Source organism: Aphelocoma coerulescens, chromosome 4 (assembly GCF_041296385.1).
Source record: "Aphelocoma coerulescens isolate FSJ_1873_10779 chromosome 4, UR_Acoe_1.0, whole genome shotgun sequence".
NCBI classification, from domain to species: Eukaryota; Metazoa; Chordata; class Aves; order Passeriformes; family Corvidae; genus Aphelocoma; species Aphelocoma coerulescens.
In genome coordinates, this window is record NC_091017.1 from 40,135,014 (window position 1) to 40,156,207 (window position 21,194).

Below are 21,194 nucleotides of genomic sequence, written 5' to 3' on the forward strand. Positions count from 1 at the left end.
TTTAAAACAAGCATCTTCATTGAGCCACACTTTTTTAAGCCACTTGTGCAGTGACTAAATTATAAGAAATTCTCCCCCTCACAAATATCTGTGATCCCTGCTTCAAAAACATGCCTGTTATTTTGTGTTTTCTCTTTTGGCTATTCCTTGAAAGTTTACAAGAGAACAGGCTACCCATAGCTCAGAAAGAGATGTAAATGAGAAACTCCACATAGAGTGAAATGCCCCCCTTATCAGGATCTGTGACAATTCAGCAATTATCCTATTTATTTAAATTGCCAAAGAACATAGTTATTTTGAGCTCAGACTTGTGTAGGTAGCAACAAAATTAAGACAAATACATTCAGTTTCTTCTATATATAATAAAAAACTCTCAAATATTCTGCAAAGATATCCAAACCTGCTAAGGCAAGTAGAAATTCAAGTGCATACTTCACTGGCATCCTTTTCATGTTTTCAGCAGTTTTTATGGTTTCAGCTTTAGTGAAGCACTTTTGTCTTTTATTTTTAAATCAAAATGTTCACTTTCTTGATTTGGCAGAAAAGAAGTAACACCTTAAGACTACTTCAACATTCACAATAGTCATGCATCACTAGCAAACTGTTAAGCATTATATTACCCTTTCCGAAATACACTAAATTGTAATTTAGAGATATGCTGGCTGCGTCAGAACTGACTTCTGGGTTCTTCAAACTGGGCAAGGAGGCCAAAGAAACATTTCCAGACCTGTAAGAGCAGAAATGCATATTCCTGAAAATTCTCCCATCTATTATCTCACATGCCAAGATGATTATTGTTGGAAAACAGCATGCTGTAAGATACAGCGCTGGTGAAGCTGCACCTCAAATCCCATATTCAGTTTTGAGCCCCTCTCTACAAGAAAGACATTGAGGCACTGGAGCGTGTCCAGAGAAGGACAACAGAGCTAGGGAAGGGTCTGGAGCACAAATATGATGAGGAACATCTGAGGGAGCTGGGGTTGTTTAGCCTGGAGAAAAGGAAGCTCAGGGGAGACCTTTTAATCCTCTACAACTCCCTGAAAGAGACTGTACTGAGGCGGGAGTTCATCTTTTCTCCCAGCTAACAAGTGACAGGACAAAAAGGAAATGGCCTCAAGTTGTACCACGGAAGTTTTATACTGGATAGTAGGAAAAATTTTTTTCCTTGAATGGGTTGCCAAGCATTGGAAAAGGCTTCCCTGGGAAGCAGCTGAGTTACTGTCCCTGGAGGTAGTTAAAAGATCTGTAGATGTGGCACTCAGCAACATGGTTTAGTGGTGGGCTTGGAAGCGCTGGGCGACGGTTGGAATCAATCATTTTAGAGGTCTTTTCCAACCTTAAGGATTCTATTTTTGTCTCTTGGAGAACTCTAATTTCTGTATTTCATTATGTATTCTTCAGTTACAGAAGGAATTTTAATCATAATTTCATTTTACTGTAACCAACTTCAGCTTTTAAATTTTGTAAACCAACTAAACCAGAATCCAGTAGACTATTTGTATGAAGTATCAAATACATCAGAAATATAAATATACCTGGATATTGAAGAAGTCTGGAATAACAAAAAGGACCAGGAAATGTACTTTTGTTAAAATGGAATGATAACCTCCACATAAAATACATTCTGTTAACAGTATGCCTTAACATTCTTTTTATTTCTAATTTTACCGATTAACAGGTTTTTATAAACAAGTTAAATAGGTCAAAAAGACAACTTTTAATATTTCAAGTTTCATTCTGCTATTCAAGTAAAACTATGTACAGCCTTTTTTTTTTTTCTTCTTTACAGTCTTTGCTTATTGTTTGGTTCTTTTAAAGGGATTTATTAAACTATTTCCCTCACCATTAAATAGTAATATAATTTCTAATTTCATAGTCTTAATACATGCCTCTATTAGCTGTTTTACATGCCTTCTTGTTTAATTTCTGTGGCAAACATAAGGAAATTAGGCCTTTAAGTGAGCCTGTAAAGAAAAAGCAGTCCTAGTACACATTAAAATATTTTCAAGTACGCAGCCCTCAGGGACTTGACCATTACCTGGGATATCCCAGCACAATAGAGAAAAGCTGGACTTCTAAAGCAAGAGATTTGCAAGTCTAAATTTTAGCAGGTTTGTAACTGCAGAGAAACAGTTCCACACACCCTTTGCTCAGCACACTGCCAGCTCTGGAAGCTCTGGTGCTGTACCTCCGGCCAGCCATCGTCACCCTGCGCCGCACTTCCACTTTTCTGACATAATTATTTGTGGGACTGAGCAGCCACCTGAATCCAGGATTCAGCCATGTTAAAAACAAACAAAAACCTCACTTTTTACTTTATCTTATAATAATCCACAATATGGTGAGACTCTAGACCTAACATCAGGACATAAAGCAAAGGCGTCAGAGAGCAAGAATAAGAGCTTAGACTGCAACTGAAGGCAAGCAGAACCTCCTATTATGGGCTAAGTGTAGCTTCAAAAATCCTTTCTACAGCCTCTTTTAAAAATAGCTATAAAATTTAGAATCCATTCGATGATCCCACAGAAATAAATACTGAAACAATTTTTAAGCCGTAACTAGAGAAGCAGATGTGCATCATCCAGTGAACCTGAGTCAGGAGCCAACTCTGTGAATTGTATAGGGCAAGGCACTTTTGTGGTGTTACCACAGTAGATAAATTTATAAAAGAGAAATCATAAAATAATCATTTAAACACAGCATCAGATAATTAAGAAAAAGCACCAATTAAGAGTTCCTCAGACATCTACAAGGGATCTTCCCAGGCAAGGGCTAGCTGAAAGTATCATAAAGCAGTGGGAATCTCTTTACCATAGGATTTAGTGTACTTCATTAGTAAGCAGGATTCCTAAACATATCTAAATGCCTGAAAGTGGAAACTGTTCACCAGATTAAAGATAGTTTAGTCTTACTAGTAAAGAAGCACAAAATATTTTTAAAAGCTTTTCAGTTCTGCTCTTTTTGAAATTCATTGTGTTCTCCTATAAAGACAGTTTTATTTCTTTATCTGAGACAACATTTTAAAGTGCTATGCGATACATTTTAACTGCAAAGCACTGCAACTTATCTTGGAAATGATGGATATATATTTCTAGTTTAAAAACATCAGTAGTTCTGCTACAAAAACTAGATCATGAGAGCACATATCAAATGCAGCAAAGTTAAATGTACATGGCTCTTTTCAATCTTCAACTAATGGATCTTCATTAAACTCCCTTATGACTTCCCAGGGCTTGCAAATGAGTGAATCAAATTATTTTATTGAATATGACTGTAAATTATTTCAGTTCACAGTACAGAAATGTATTTGCAAATTATAGAGACATGTTTGCACATATTTGGATATCCTTAGTTACCCAAATTATTACAGAACTAGGTAGCTGAAATACAAAGAGCTAAAAGGCAAACATTAAACTAATATGAGTGAAACAGCTTCAAAGTCTGGTTTTGTTGTACAGCAGTATCTACAATATTCCTGCTGTAAACAGACATCTAATACAACCTGATACTACAAAAGCAAAAAATAATTCAATGGAATGGTCTACAAGTATAAATACATCTACAAACCAACTATACCTTCAGGGTGTTCAACCTCCACAGAAATGTCATTCTGCATTTTTGCAATTGCATTAATATACTCCACTTTTCCTCCAAGGTATTTATTGAGTAAAGGAAAACATCCTTTCCACTTTAAAAAATTACACCACTGTCTTTGTGTATGCGATTTCATTCAATAGTTACACCCTCCAAGCTCTGCTACCATCTGTAGTCTAAAAATAAAATGTATCAGAAGTATCCTGTATATTTTCTTCTGATGTAAAAGTGGTGTATAGAAAATGTGTCACAAAATATTGTGTGTGTATGGGGAGGTTAATCTGAGTAAGAACTGATAAAACATAAATTAAAGCTACTAAGGTAGTCAACTTGGAATAGTCCTAAACACAAAACATCCTAGTTGCTTATTTCTAAAACCACTGAAAGAGCAAAACCTGCCTTTTAGCAGTAATTACATATGATAGTAGAACACTCAGATTTATTCCAACAATAATACCTGCCCCACATAATTGTTTATTAACAAGTTACATTGTGATATTTATAGAAATACATAAACATTTAGGGGTGTATACACATATATACACACATACAAAACATAGTCAAAACATCTAAATATGTTTTTCTATCTTATAAGGATACAAGCAAACGAGGTCAGTGGGAACAAGTTCTTTTTTTTGGACAAATGTCAGATGTTACTTTAAGAAATGGTGCTGGTGGATTGCAATGCAAATCATAGTATTTTTCCATCTTTTAAAATAGATTTTGCAGCCCAGGAATAAATACCATTATACATTTTCATAGTAAGGGCTACCTTCCTAGAATGCTTGGACATATATTTCCACATAGCCACTCTTATTAATACAAATAGAATTACACAGATCTGTCTATGTGGGAAATTCTGACATACTTAAATACATTAACATAAGAAGGCCTTTCAAAATACACTGAAGTATGGAAAAATGAATTAAAACACTATTCATAGAATCATAAAATAGTTAAGTTTGGAAAAGAACTTAAAAATCATCATTCCAATGCCCCTGTTCACTGCTGGCAGTGAACCTTTCACTAGACCATGTTACTCAGAGCCCCATCCAGTCTTGAACAGCTCCAGGGATGGGAAGCTCACAGTCTCTCTGGGCAACTTGTTCCAGTTCTTCACCCCATCTCACCCCATCTCACCCCACCTTGTAGTAAGGAAGGTCTTCCTAATACCTAATTTAAACCTAGCTTCCTCCTGCTTAAGGCCATTGCCTCTTGTCATATCACATGTCCTTGTAAAAAGTCTCTTCTCACCAGCTTTCATGTAGGCCCCTTTAGGGACTGGAGGGCTTAAATTTAAGATACTAATGTTTTTTATAATACTCACAACTACCAATTCCTTGAACCACAGATTTTTCAAATATTACAACAAAATAATATCCCTTATAAGTGATTATCCATTGAGGAGAAAGTTCTTTAAATTGAATAAACACTACTATTGCAACATATTTTTATCTTGGTCTCTTGTTTACAAGCCTCTGCACTGTTTGTTCATTGCATTTGTGCCACTGGTATAATCAGAAAAGACGAAGTCCCTGAAGCATTTCTCATAGCAATTTAAAAAAGTCTCAAGATTCTCAGCAGTTTTAAAATGGCAGCGATACACTTTGAAACAACATTCATGAATGGGATTATATTCACAGTAAATATTAAGTTCCAGTGCCTGGGGAGGGAATGTGTAATGGGAATAATTGCTGCATTTGCCCATATTATTCTCAGCCTAAAACTGTTGTGCTGCAGCATTCCCAAAGCTCCAGCTGCATTTTGCCTCAAGACAGATCACTTGAACATGACAGATTCCCAAAATTAGTTTCTAGATCATCTTTTATCCGATGGATATAAAGAGACATTCAAAATCCTAATAATTTTTTCTTGACTGCAAAAGACAAATATTAGATTCCGTGCCTGTTTTTTGTCAGATGTCCTACTGAACGCACATCCGTTCCTAACTTAAATATGTAAATAAAACAAAATCTTTCAAACCTCATGTTTATCCAAGGGAAACTTTAAGCTACTTCAGAGGCTTCTAATGCTCCCATCTCTTTCTCTAATCAGTAAATGTTTGAAAAAATCACAGATGTTAAATGATGATTAGGCTGACTTTTTGGTCCTCTTTAAATTAATTATTTGAAGACACAGAAAATTACACAAATTAACAGAATTCTGTAAGTATTCTAGAACAGAAGAACAAATATAATTACTTCAATTTTGTCCCATACAAATAACTAGGAGTGGAATCCTACCTTGATCAAATGGTTTACCCGGACTCCATGTACGAAAATAATCATCCTGGAGAGGGAGAAACAACAGAAATTTAGTAAAAACATAAGGAGTACACAAAAAGCTCACAGTATCATAAAAGAGAGAAGAAGCATACCAACCTCTACTTCCTAGAAAACGCAAGCAGCAAAATAAAATAAAAAAGGAGAGAAAAAGATTACAGTTATCATAATGGGACAAATTACTTACACAGAATAAAACAGTGCAATTCAGAGGCCATTCGCATCACTTCATAGAGTAAAAATGCTATTCAGAAATGTTACATACTAGCATTTAAAATAGAAAATGTCTTACTCACAGTACTCACAAACGTAACGTTTCTAACATTGCTTTTAAAATATTACAATAGTTTTCCTGTACTTTAACTTCTAAGGTATTGAAAAACTTAATTACATTTTCAATGCATAATTTTTCAAAAGTAAAACTTCAAAGTCATCATCAATAAAATACAGCTATTTTAAAGAATATGTGAATTTTAGGAAAGTAATTTGCTCTGTAGTTTTAAGTGCATTCGCAAGATCTTTCATTAAGTCAGTCTAATTAGCTCTATTTTCTACAAATCATCTTCATAAACATAAAATATCTTCCTAATTATGTCATCAGCTGTATTAGGCTTCAATTCCAAGAAGGAAAAACTTGAATTAAATAAATTGCTTTCAAGATTATGAGAAATTTGGTAATAAATTATTAATTCATACCCAAGACAACAGATTGATCTGCACATCTCAGATAACAGGTGGCACACAAAATGCCTGGAATTATTTATTATTATGCCTTAATCTAACTAACTATTCTCTAGAAAAAAATATTTAAAAGATTGTAACAAACATTTTAAAGTCTGCATAAATTAATAAAATGCAGTGGGTGTACTGTCAAATCCAGCAGTTCATCCCTCTTGCTAAAAGATCACTTTAAAAAAACCTCACTTTATAAAAAATTTAACTATGGAGAAAATGTGAATCTCATATAGCTGTCAAAGCCACACAGTCAGAAGTTAAAAATGATCAAGCCCCAAATACGTCTTTGCAGGTACAGAACACTCATTGGGTTTTTACCCCAAAAGAAAAGAGAACAAAAAAGTGGTTGCAGCCTAAACCGTATTTGACTGATTATGTTTTACTAGTAAAAATGTTATGAAAATGTGTGCTTTGAAAGAGAAAGAAAGAAGTGAGCAGAATCTGGAAGTGCAAAATAGAACCGTATTTCTGTACCAATACTTACCAATTCCTTTACTCTGGTGCTGCACAGATTAACAATCTATGAACAAGTGTATGTTATTTGCCTTTTTAATTACTATATTTTTAAAGTAATAAAATACACACAGGCATATAATTTTTTCTTAATCACATGAGAAATAAGCAGAAATCTTAATCACATGAGAAATAAGCAGAAATTACAATTATGACAGCATTTTTCAAATATTCCTCCTAATAGTCACTATGTTGTTTTTCCTACAGTGGTGTTCTGAACAGATTTGAACCAGCTGTAATGCAATGCTGTTCCATGAATCACACCAGAGTGGCAAAACTTAAAATTCTTGAAAGAACATCAAGTGGTAGATTCTCTTTCCATTTCTACTACATCAACAATGTTCATCCACAATGAGCCCGTGCAGAAACAGGGTTGTTGTTATTATTAAAATGATGAAAAATTAAAACATCTAGAACATAAAGCTACAAGAACAAAAGAGAAGTCATCCTGAGTGTGACAAAAATCCCTGCCAAGGCAAAGCATCCTGCATTTTGCTTAAGGAAGATTATACAAGTGGGGCTTGTATAAATTACATGTTCTCGAGTTGGCCTCAAGCCATTCAGAAGATAAATCAATTCTTGTTCATCTCTATACTTCAGACAACTTCACAGATCCCAAATACATCATCATCCCTCAGGCATTGTTAGAAGTCTTGCTGACTTACTTCTGTCTACAAAGCAACTCCATACCTTTCTTGTTACCCTTCTCTGAATCTCTTCCAAGTCAGTTTTCCTGGTAACTAGAATTGTGCAGAGCATTCAAGATGAAGCAGCATTATGGACCTATACACAACACAACACAACACTATTTTGTTCTGTATTCTTCTCCCCAATATGCCTACCTCTCTAGGTTGTGTCCGTGGTTTTGGTTTTTTAAATTGTACCATGATTTGAATGGATTACAGTTGGCATAGAATTTTCTGTCTTAAATCCAAAATATAAATACCCATAAACCATATATACTTATATTGATTTTCCTAAAGAATTAGTTTTTCCAATCAGCTGTTATTTAAATAAAATCCACTGTTGGATATATTAAACAAAATGCCTATGTGCCTCTACAAACAATTTAAATTGTTAATTGTCAGATTAAGTAAAGAAATTGCTTCAATAAATGATAGCGTCACAATTTTACAAATATTCCTAAAGCTGTTTAACCTTCTGCAGAAGAACCTGGCTTCCTGTTACATTCAGACCTTTCCTGATCTTCAGTCAGTAAGTTTGATTATAATAATGTTCAATATCCTCTGCAGAATGTAATCAAGATCATTATATAATTTTCATTTTAGTATAAAAACAGAATGAAGTTTACAGCGAAGGCTGGGTAGCATCACAGCATCTCTAGGTAAAGCATCCTTTAACAATCTATAAAATCAAAAGGCAATGTCTCAGGATCTCAGGACAGTCTTCCAAATTTCTTCAGGAGTTTCACTGCCTTTGTCCTGAGCATGTTAAAGGGCAAGTTGTAAAAGTACACAGAATAAAGCCACAGATTTGAAACAGTAACCATACCACTTCTTCAACACTTTCCAGCCAAAGGTATTCATACATTTTAAACAGAAAACTCATTCTTACTGCTCTACTTGAAACTGTGAAATGTCAGTATTTCTTTCAAGTGTCTCTCTGAAAGACACAAAGCACTTCTAATAGCCATGGATGATGGATTTCAACGAGTTTAATATCCATGCCTTAAAATTATGCATGTTTAAGCATTACACTCATTCAGGGTCATAGCGATGAAGTGTTTCTAAGAACTTAAGCTCATGCTACAATTATTTATGCACTTTGAGACTATTTTTTTTTTTCCTGGAAAGGTCTTACTATAAAAAGAAATCATCAATGTCATCTGAAAATCTGACAACCCAACCAAAGGAATCAAAACAGCAGCTTAATCAGAAAAGACATTAAAAAATAGAAAAAAAAATACTCTGCCTTGAACACTTTTATTGCTTTTTTTTTGGACTTCAATATTCTTCTACATGTATTCCCTCATTCTTAAAAAGGAGTTATTACATAAGTTTAAGAAAATACACATTTAAGTATGGTAAAAGAGAAAACAGCTCAATGGAAAAAAAAAACCCAAACAAAAATCCTAACCTACACATGACAATGTAGTTATGCAGTGGAAGTTTTCATCTTTCAATAGACATAGAACCTATGATCCTATTACATTTCTTTCCTCTGCAGCATACTTGTTACATTATTTAAGTGATCTCTCCTCTACAATTTTTTCTGTAGATGCTGGCATCACTTGAACAGAAATCTATATTCTAAAGAACATAATAATACATGGTAGATAGGATGACTGACTCAGAGAAGAGCAGGTGTCCAAGGGCAAGGAAGGAACAAGAACCTTCAGACCAAGGTTGACCTGAAAACCTGGATAAAGAAAACTCAGCCCTTGTTTTGTATGCAACATGTTAGCTCTATTATGACCTATACAATAGAAACTAATATATTAAAATCAAAGCTGATTTGTAACAGAGAATCCACTAAAATTGAAGCAGTTTTCTGAACTTATATTTTACTGAAATAGAATTTCACTGCTGCAACACAGGGATATTGCTATTTATGTTGATGTTGATATATTTATATTGATGATGAATTACAAACTATCAGTTTTAGAAGCCTAATAGGCAACTGCTCAATGTCAGGCTTGATTTATAGTAACTTTTCAAGAAACAGTACTTCTACATTTACCAAAGCAGGAAAGACAAGATTTCCTGAACATTATTGAACAGCAAACTTAATTCTGCCCAAACAAAATTCCACTCAGATTTTATATGACTTATCATAATGCAAAAAATACATTTTACTGCTGGCCTCCCTATTTCTACAGAGGGGTTGGTTTGTTTTTAACAAAGAAGAGCTACTGCTTTAATATGTAGAGGGACATGGAATTGCATCTGACAATTTCAGAAGCCAAAGTTTTTCTGGCTGCACATGCTCCCTAAAAACTTAAAACCTACAGTATTAAATTTAGATTTTTTTTTTTCCTCACTGACATTAGCTGTTTTCCTATTGAGTATTTCACTTTTTAATTTCAAGGAGTTCTTAAGGGGCTTACTATTCCAATTCTTCTATCCGCATCTCAAGTACACACATCTGCTTCTCATCCAACACGAAAGCTCTTTACCTCTTTTAGGCTAGGTCTTTGCTACTTGGTAGCTGTGCTATTTTCAGATTCCACTTCAACAAGCCAACTCAGTTGAGCCTGCTGTCCCGCATCACAGCTCTCCCCTTGCCTCAAGCTCACTTCTGCAGCAAACTTGAGCTCATCAAGTATCTCCCATTTACGTCTTAGCACCAGACCAATAGCAGAGGATTTGACTCATCTGCCCCAAATCTCCCCAACTGACTCTGTAACATATATTTGTATCCTAAGTCTCAGTGAAAGAGCTGGGCTAGGGTTGTCATCTGATAACTCTGCACCAACCTCTTTCCAGTGCAGGAAAAAGCAAGCATGGAATGTGTGCAGAAATTTTTTTTCCACTTGTATTTTGCCCAGGACCTTCAGTCTAATGTCAGGGAGACTGTCATTATCCTACGAAGCCTTAAATCGCTGGTCACGTGGAGAACTGTTACATGAATAAAAGGATGAGACAACAACAAAGCTGCCATCATACAGGAGATCTTCCAGTACTAAATACTGTGGTTTCCTCAAATAAATGAGGGCCACAGACAGCACACACAGAATAAGTAAGATACGCACATCTAATGAGAGTACTACCCCAAAACATAAACCGTAACTGAGGAAGCATAAGTTGCACCAGGAACATAAATTATGCTTAGGTACTAGAAAATTCCTCAGCCTGAAACATGAGCCAATCTGGAATTCTCATCCAGGATGCAGACATGCTGTTCAGCAGCATGTGGATTCTCACTTGCCTATCAGATGCTGGTTTTCATCTCTGCTGACCTGCACAGACATTTGATCTATCATAAGCCATGTGAGCACGCTGCTGTACAAATGTAGAGTGCTAGTTTAGCCCATTAAATGCAGGATAGTGCACACATGAGAATAAGGCAGATATCACACCCCCCAGCACCATATTTACTATCACAAGATCTTGTATCTCTCAGAACATCTGTGAAGGCAGGAAGCCAGGATGGACCATGTGCTTCTTAGCACATTTTTTACTAATTGTCCCAGATGCATTCAATAGGTTGCTTGATCTGTCAGACCTTATGTGATGTCATATAGCTACAGGTCTGCAGTAGAACTAGGAGCAGAACTAGTTCCAGGAGGGCAGGGACTATTGTAGCTAGCACATTTTTTGGCTCGATACTTTCTTCTCAACAGGATCTCCCTCTTCTCACCAGCTGAAATACCCATTATGCGTCCCATAAAGCCATATTTAAGAACTGCACGGAGCAGGAACCCTTCTTCCGTGAATCAAGGTTTCAAAAAAAATTTTTTTTAAAAAATTCACATTACACTTATGAAATTAGAAAAAAACAAGTCCAGAAGATATTTACAGGATAGCAAAACAGCGACTTCTGCCAGCTTTGACTCCAGATTAAGTCTCCCAAGAGAAACATAACTAGTTTAGCCAAAACCACCACAAGGAATTCAGTGCACAAAGTACTCAGATACAGGCAAAGGTAGTGGCCCCTCACATCAATACTTCTGAGAATCAAGAAGTCAAGATAACATTCAGTTTAGTAACTCAAAGAACCAACATGAGAAAAACTCCAAAATAAGGACTGTTCCTCTGGCAAAGACCTAAACACCTGCAAGCAAGATAGAGCCTTGCTGCAAAACTCTTTTTCTACTCGTCTGGCACCCAGCCTCCATGAGCAGGGTGCAGGACTGACAGGTGAAAGGACACTGGTTCGCTGTTCAGTGCCAGCTCCAGGGAGGCTGATGTCAGCTTCCTCTGCGGCTCCAGCTCCTGGGCCGTGCCACCCCTGAGGCCTGCATTCATGGGGCTGGCAAAGCACTATTACAATCAATAGCTGCTTCCAGTGACTCTGGCACTCAGCTCCCCACATCGAATGTTTACCCTGCTCCCTTCCGTTGCCTCATGCTTCTAGTACAACTGACGAAGCTGGGCTAGGAGCCACCACTTTTCTCTCTGTTGCACAGCTCCCATTCAGTAAGATTTCTGTGGATGCTGTCTATTTGGTACTAGCAGCGTTACTAACAGCAAGTTTGAATAGCACAGTATTGCCAAGAAATACCAAATGCTCACATATATTCAGAAATACAGAGAAAATACTGAAAAACATTTTGAAAAGGAAGGAATTAATATCAAAGCACAAATACTACAAGCTCCTAAATCCCAGTAAAATTTGAAAAAATGTTTATTTAAAAGTGCATCTCGTATTTCTCATCATGAATAAAAGAAATAATGAACCATCTTTTCACTACAAATACAAAAAGTTCTGGTCATGCTCTTCCTATTATGCTTTCAAAATTCAACTTGTGAGGAAGCCCTTAAAATACATTTGCTAGACAATAGGAGAAAAAAAAAGAAAATAGATTACATATGTGAGGTAAAAGACTATCCATGGGACTTTCATATGCCTGTTGAGGTATTTCATACACCAATTGCTGGTCCACTTCCTCAGGTGTCACTTCACTAATGCACCAGCCCAAGGCAAAAAGGGCAGAAGTTACTCCCTGACTTCTGCATACAATGCCACAGCACAGCCAAGTGTGGCAGAACAGTAACAGACTATGCAGGGAGCTCATATCGCATCTGTGGGGCTTGAAAGAGAGTAACAATATGATTGAGAGGTTATGGTTTGTGTCTACAAAAAAATGGTGAACTGTATAAAGGGGATCTCTGGAAACTGGCATAAACAGCTAACATCTTAAAAAATAAAAGCTAAGAAAGAAATACTCCATGCAGAGACCCACCAAGGGTACTTGAACAGCCAGAGAGCCTTGTACAATGAAGTAACAGTTTTGTGCACAAGGCAAGAATGGTGGGTGTAATGCACCTTCTGTGTCAAATGCTGCACTACTCCACAAATGACAGGAGCTCATGGAACTTGTCTTTTCAAACTCTTCTCTCCCCCTCCCTCCACCCGCCTTCTTCTGTATAATGCAGCTATAAAAACTGTTGCATCATACTCAGCACAGAAATCCTGTAAGATGTGAAGGACACACAGAGGGCACAAGGACAGTAACAGTCTAGGTTTTAAAGGTCAACCAAATGCCTAAGAAAGGATTTGAAAAGGCATTGGCCATTATGCAGCTTTTGGAAAATACTTTTTTAAACATACCTAAACATAGACCACAGGAAGAGGAGAAAAAAAGCGCTACTCTTCAATTTTCATTCAGGAAGGTGAAAATTTTTGTCTTTTTAGCATGTCAGGGATAAAGACCTGGAATCAGTTACAAAACAGATACTATACTTTTGTTGACACTGCTTTTGTTTGCTTGTTTGTTTTTCAGCCTGGAGAAAATTAATTACAAAAATAATCATGAGATCTACCATATCATGCCAGTTGCATGGACAGAATTTTGGTATGTTTCTCCCACCAGAGGAGAAAAAAAAGTCTCTCACGCTAAGGCTCGGAACAATGTTCTAGTCTACCTCTCACTGCCATGGAGACAAAAACATTCCAGTGTGAAAACAGTCCAAAATGGAAGAATTTAAGGAATACAAAATATTTTGAAAGAGGAATTACAGTGTTATTGTCATTACAAAGCAAATAAGAACAGAAAATGGGATGGAAGGAAAACCACATGTTTAAAACAAGTTTGCAACTTAATAGAGGGAAACAGTTAAAAGTACTGGGCTCAGTTCAAGAGCGCTACAGAGATATTAAGAAGTTAATTAGGATCTACAATTGAGGAATTTAAATAAGATGTCATGCAGTTTAATGTCAATAATAGAACAAGTATACAGACAAGAGAAAATAAGGTTGGTAAGAAAAAAGAACTATGTTGTAAGTAACTCAGTCATCCCTTTTGATTTGTAAGATACTAAGAAATTCCCACACTTCTTGCCAACATTAGGAAAGTACAAATTTAGCAAACTGAAGAACAACACAGAAAAAGCACATACAGATTTCAGGGTGATAGGTGATTTAGTACAGTAATATTAGTATATCATATGATTTGGGAAAATACATATTTCAGCAAGCAATATATAGCTGAATTGGGTTTCATCACTAGATACATTTGGAAAAGATCAGCTATCTCACTGAAAAGAAATAGTTACTCTACAGATGAAAGGAATTTCACTGGCATATCTTAGTTTGTTTAAACAAAACCAAGTCAGGGTTCATTTCTTAGAAAAATATTTGTAAGCCAAATGTCGCATGTGCTTAAGAAGAAATTTAGGCTTTCATTTATCTCCTTAAGATATGTACTTCACACCTACAACTTCTTTTCAAAAACATGCCAGCTTTTGTAACAAAAACCAGTAAAGTTTGTGCTCATTCAACCTGTATTTAAAGTGAAATTTAAGTCTAAAATTCACAACATCATTATATTACTTACCTGTTCTGAACTTTGCCTAATCAGATGGTTTTTTTGAAAGAAAAGTTCTGTTTATAATAGTGGAGATTAATATAACACTACAATATTTCTCAGATAAATCAACAGAGGCTGCTGTCTCAAAAAGCTTTCTAATGTTCCAATTTTTCTAACGCTAGTTCTAGCACGTCCACAATTTCCCCATCCCTAAAGAAACTCCTGTCTTGTGACATTTTTCATTATTGTAACTGCAAATATTAAATAGAAAAAATATTGACAACACTGCACATTCCAATTATTTCCTCCCTTACCAAAACCTATGCTAAGTTAAGGCAAGAGAGTTGCAACAGTTTCAAATAAAATGCATGATGGTGATACCAGGTAGATAAACAAGACAAGAAGTTTAGGCTGAATCCTACTGACGGTGAAGTTTAAGAATCCCAAATAAAAGTAAACTAATTTTAAAGAAATCATGCATGTTTTGTTTCCTAACTCCACCCATAACGCCTGTGTTATGGAGAGTTAAGGTTGTTTTGATATACTAACCATGTGTGGTGAAAAAAACAATTTAAGAAATTCCCACATGAAGTAAATACTACCTATGATACTTTGTATCCCAATTCATTAACATGTATTAAAACTATTTTATTAAATATTAACTTTCATAAAATACCAAGAAAATCAGGATATGTTACAGAGAAACATGAAAGAGTCAAAACACCCTACTTACTGCGCATCTACAGAAGCCCTAAAATAGCTGAGAAAGAGTGGCCACCCTCTGTCTTTCAAACTGCATCTGTAGCTTTACTAACAGCAAGGGTAGCAGCAGCAAGAAGGCTCAGACCAGTTCAGCTTCCCCTATCAATATTCCCAGATATAGCAAGAAATCTGTGTGTGTGAAACATTTGCTGTGCCCTCCAACTCCTTCACTTTTCAGAGCAGATGATCTAGCCCCAGTTTTAGTCCAAACATTTGGGAATGGTCCTAAAGAAGTTTCTCTAACTCAGCTCCTACAATGCTCTTCCCTTAGGCATGCAAATGTACCAGACATCATCTGCTTATTTACAGACACCTTTGCTCAGCAAGCGAGGAAAAGAAAATGGGGGTCTCTTTTTTTCCTGAATATATATAGAGATACTACCCTTAACATCATCCTTAACATCTTTATGGCACAGAAGTGACAATATGTACAGAACCACACGTTGGTACCATGTGGTTTTTTATTACTGTTTTTAATCACTAAATGTTATCTGTCAAATCTGCTGCATCAGAATAGTCTTCCTCAGGGAATATACTGAAGAATGGTTCTCCTCCAAAATGGCTATCTTCCACGGTTTCTAAAGAAAATAAAGCCATTAGTCATTTTTGTTAAGAGCAAAGACTGGCTTCATTCTCATTGTGAATAACAGCAACTATTCAGACAAGAACAATTCTATATGCAGACCCTAAAGCTGTAACTTTTACTAATTAATCTTAAAGAATAAATAAAAGTGTTCAAAGGATCAGTAAGGGAATCTACAGAATTTTAAGCACAAATGGAAGTTTAGAAATACCAGCATTGTTCTTTTAATAAATTCACACAGAATAATGAACAAGTATATCACCAAGTGTTGAATTTCTTGAAGGAATTATTCTTACATGCAACCTAAATTTAACTCAAAGTAATTGACCCATTTCTTGTAGATCTTAGTGACTGCATTATTCTGAAATATGTTTTCATATGCACTACACTATGAAGCTCCTGCTTTACAGGAAAAACTCCAATCAACTTCGGCATGTGGTGCTGTAAGATGCTCCACAATGCATCCCTTATAGAAGAGCAAAACGAGGATCAAGAAGCAGCCCATTCCTAAATGGTTTCCAGAACATTGGTATAGATCCTCTGGTAACAGACATCCTGAACGTGAAACAGGACAGGACAAAGTTCTACAGTAAGAAGTGTCAGCAAAGAGCAAGCACGAGAAAATTAAGTCTCATTACATGTGTTGGGAACTGACGAAGGAAAAACAACCCCAAATTTAAGACAAGAAACTTTTGAAAGAAAAAAGTCTATTGGTTGGCAACCCTGCTGCAGTCTTTAGCATCTTACAATGTGCACTAATGGACTCTATCATAGTCTCCAAATTTCATTTACTAATCTCCTACTTTACCTTTAGTCATTATCTTTTGAATTTTTCCTTGAAATTTTTCACTGTCTTTTCTTTAAAAATTACATTTTACTTATTTCAGCCTTTAGGGCTTCTCCAGATCTCAAAGACATCAGCACAAATATTTTCAGACCAGGTAAATGTTTGCATGTTAACTCCCTTTCACCAATTCTACTAAGGGACTCCGTTTACACACACGAAAATTAAAAAGCTATGCTTATCAGAATGCTTGGTTCTTAACTGCAAACTGCCAATACCAAATTTCTGTGAACTACTACAATAAAATGCCACAACCAAGACAAACGATTATTTAACAGTCAAAGAAATTAGATCACACTGCTTTCACAACCTTACTGCACCCCTAGCATCATCCTTCTTTCCCATCTACAAGAGCATTCTGTTATCCCAGTCCCTCAGGTCTTATGTCAGGTTATTATGGCCTTTAATCTCAAACCTAGCAGATTTGGACCTTGCCAGGATGACTGACAAAGGATAATCCCACTGGCTGCAGGAAACCCTGCTGATGCTTCAGTACATGACACACCAAGTCCACGCTGAACTCAGAGCAGCAGTGTATCAGAAAGGACTATGCTGTTAGAAGCATTTTTACTTCAGAGGGACTGAACACTGAAGACTTGACTATTTTCCTTTGGCTAAATTCTTGGCAGCTATAATTACAACTGACACAACTCCACACACGTGCACACGCACGCACACACACCCACTGAAAAGGAAGATTAGCCTTTTTGGTATCCAATTAGGAAATTGCATTTTGCATTCTTGAGATTTCCCTGTGCTTTAGGAACAGTGAGAGTCTTCAATTTGCCTTAAAATAGAATTATATTGCTGAGCAGTAAAAATCTGCTGTATCCTGCCCCAGAATGAGATTAATTCCAGTGTTGCCAAATGCTAATCATTTGTACAGCATACAGTGCAATTTATTTTGGGATCTTTCCAAATAGAAGGCAATTTGTGAACTTCAGCCTCTTCCTAATCTTTTTTTCCCTTTTAGTTTCTGAGTTAAGCCCTGATGCAGTGCTCTATACTATGGATGAGAAAACACAGAATTCTCTATTCCTTCTCACAAAAAACTATTGTCTTTTCTGTTTAGAAATTTTCTGTAGTACTTTAATGAGATTTATCTTTGTTAAAAGCCTAAACTGAGGAAAAATGATGAAAGATCAAATTAAATGTTCTTTTTATAGTACCTCTAAACCTCAGTCTATATTCCTGTAAGAATCTCCATAGCATTATGCTGTCAAGAAACAATTCTGTTGAAAATCACCTCACCTCATTTTTCATTTTACTATATCAAGTTTCTAAACCTAGATTTCACTAACATTTCCCCACAGACTTGACCCAAAATCCACATAGGCCCATTAAGGCTTTTCCAAATATTTTTCTCACCTTGGGATCAGGCTTCACCATTATTTTAATCACTATAAGGGGAAAAAAAAATAAAAAAAGAAGAGTCATACTTAAAGTATGCAGGAAAGGAGACTTTGACATACAACTAATTATAACAATTTCCTGAACATATCCAGCCTACCTGTACTTGCATTTTTCATACTATCATAAACTCTAATACAAAAAATAATTATTGATCTTTTAATAGTTGGAAGAGGGTGCAATTACTTGCCACTACTTTTTGTTTAACACAGAGGATCTGTATTCAAAGCTTAATTCATGAGGAAATACCAAGTAGCATAACCTGTCTTATTAAAAGACTGACATTAAATAATACTTCTGTCACTAATTAAACACATTCTCATATTTCCATATTACAGTGATGTCACCAGAGAAATGAAGTATTTTTCTAAACTAGGTTTATTAAATATGGCATATAAAATTCAGAAAGGTACTGTACGTCTCTGCCAGCAGATACCCTGCCCAAGTCAAGCTTGGCACAGAGACAACCGATCTAGTAGAAAACAGCTGAGACTTCCCATTTTCAAATAGGAAAATGAGATTACAAAGAAAACGTCATGGATAACTATTCTGTTAATTTAATTCTATATTGATTCTGAAAGAAGTACACTATATAAGTGGAAGGAGAATCAGACTTTCTGTCTGCATGTCCTCTTTGCCTGACATTTCCTTGAAATGTTGGCATTAATATTTGATTCCAATTTGTCATGTAAAAAGCAAAGGTTTTGCAGCTATCAAGTACACTGAAAGAACACAACAAGTAAAACCAGAAAGACTTTGATAGCAAAAGCAGCTATAGTTGTAGAGAATGATGGCTGAATGCAGCAGATACAGTGCTAATGACAATTCAGAAAATCATGACCTACCATAAAACTAATCTCTAAAATACTGCACGTATCATTGCCTTTCTCTGTCATGTAAGTTTTGCAATAAAAAAGTTACACACCAAGACCAGGAATCAAATCCTCAGTGCCTTTACTGTGTGTTTACCAACAAACTCTATATGTCAAGTTGTCTTAGCTACAAGCAGCAGCAGAATGTCATGGCTGTCAATGCGCTAGTTACAAAAGGAAAATAAAGCAACATACCAAATCTTTGCAGTGAATTCAGCACTAACAAGAACTACAGCTAACATTTAAGTCTAGATGCCAACTCCCTTCTTCAGTCTATGGAAATGTTCAGTAATAACACACTTTATATATAAATTGCAACTATAGCTGAAGACTATCCTTTATTATTTCTAATGGCCTATATGTGCCACCTTCCTTCAGCTGAAAAGAAAAACGGCCTGAAAGGGCACTTGAGTACATTCACATTTCAGTTTGTTTCTTCTCAGTGATACTAGATAGATTGAGTTCCCATCCTCAACTAGTTGCATTTTGTCAGGATCAGCTGTAGTTTGCTTTGGTGATAGAAGCAAAAAAAGGAAAATGTTTTCCAGGTCAACAGCTATGACCTACTGCATTGAAACAACAATCTTCCCTATTAAATAATTGAGAGAACCTGTCTGCTTTGGACTGTGAGGTCAGTTGGGATCTGAATCCTTATGCCAAGCCTCTGCATTCAGTGTCCAGTTTTCTCTGTGGACCTTGAAATACTGTAGGAAAATCATGGTGCCTTTGAACAAATTTAGTTTTGTCCTAAATCCTCCACTAGAACATCTCTCTTAGATTTTAGGAGAGATGCTCCAACAACACTGGTAGGTCCAAAAGTGGGTAACACTGCACCAGCCTCACTGGCCTGAGATTGTGTTTTCCTCCAGCACCCCCCTCTTGTCACTATGAAGTGAAATTTAAACCAATTTAAAAAATAAAAATAGTTGCCTCAGCAGCATCAGTACTAAAACATTTAAAAGGCTCAAGAGGAGAAATATGTCTCAGAATTTCTCAGCAGAGCAGCTTAAATAAAACCCTACTGATAAAAGAAAGGTGGTAGAATTAGTCTAGTCTTTGCTATTATGATGAACACAGAAACAGATGTTTTAACTCTCATGAGACAGGGAAATTACTACCCCAAAACCACTGTGCACACAGATAAAGGGAGACAGTAAGACAACCACAACAGAAAAGGAAACTACTTTTGTAAGATCTAAAAATTTGTCTATCCTCCATTCTATATTCTTTTTAACTAGACTAGAAAGCAACTTTCCCAGTCTGGTAGCAGCACTTAGCAACAATTCAGAAATTTATAAACCAGTGCATATATCTATGTGTTTGTGGTAAGGTACACATAAATACACATAATTTTTCTAAATCATATTCCACAATTTAACTTCGGTAATTATGTATCATTTGTGTTACAGCTAAAAAGAAAATTCCTTATTTATTGTATCCTTCTCCCTCAAGTATTTCCTGTACCCTGCTGATTAAATAAGCTAGGAAATAATGAATAGTTGCACATTCTGAGTAAGGAAATAAGTGAACATCTTGTAAACTTCCTCAACAGAACACTACCAGATCTAATATTTAAAGCTTGCAATTTACATTCACAAATTACACAAAATATTATCACAAACTGTTTAGGGAACGAGGTTTCTTTGTATTTCTTAAGTATAGTAAAGTCTCTTATTTAATATTAATTTTCCATATAAACATAAAATAAATCTAGGTTGTAAACAACCCCTGGAGATCATCTAGTCTTACCCCCTGCTTAAAGCACGTCCAATTACAAAAGGCTGCACCGAGTCACGCCCAATCAAACTTTGAGTATCTCTAGGAATAGAGATTCCAACTCCAGGTCTAGGCAACCTATTCCACTGTTTGTCTACTCTCACAAGAAATTGATTTTATTTCACTTAATTAGGGTTTCCATGTTATAATATGTCCTTTACCTCTAATCCCACCCCTGCCTATCAATAAGAAGAAAAGCCTGGCTCTACCTTCTCTAAACTAGCACAAAAGGACAGTTGAAAATAGCAACAAAATCTGTCTTAGTCTGCACTGTTTAAGATTATTTTCTCATAATCTTCTCATGCAAACACTTTTCAAGGACACTCTAAACATTTTTTGAGAGACAATAGGCAAAACCAAGTAAGTCCATGCTTTGTTATTCTAATGCACT

The 21,194-nt window shown here is 35.9% G+C and overlaps 1 protein-coding gene across 14 annotated transcripts in view; it reads right to left on the minus strand.

Moving 5' to 3' along the window:
• SPOCK3 (SPARC (osteonectin), cwcv and kazal like domains proteoglycan 3) overlaps positions 1–21,194 on the minus strand; it is a 409,610-nt gene that overhangs the window by 104,132 nt on the left and 284,284 nt on the right. For all 14 annotated transcript variants that reach the window (XM_069013676.1, XM_069013677.1, XM_069013675.1 and 11 more), the window contains one exon: positions 5,838–5,883. In XM_069013676.1, the coding sequence (XP_068869777.1) occupies positions 5,838–5,883 (46 nt within the window). The remainder of the gene's footprint in view (positions 1–5,837; positions 5,884–21,194) is intronic.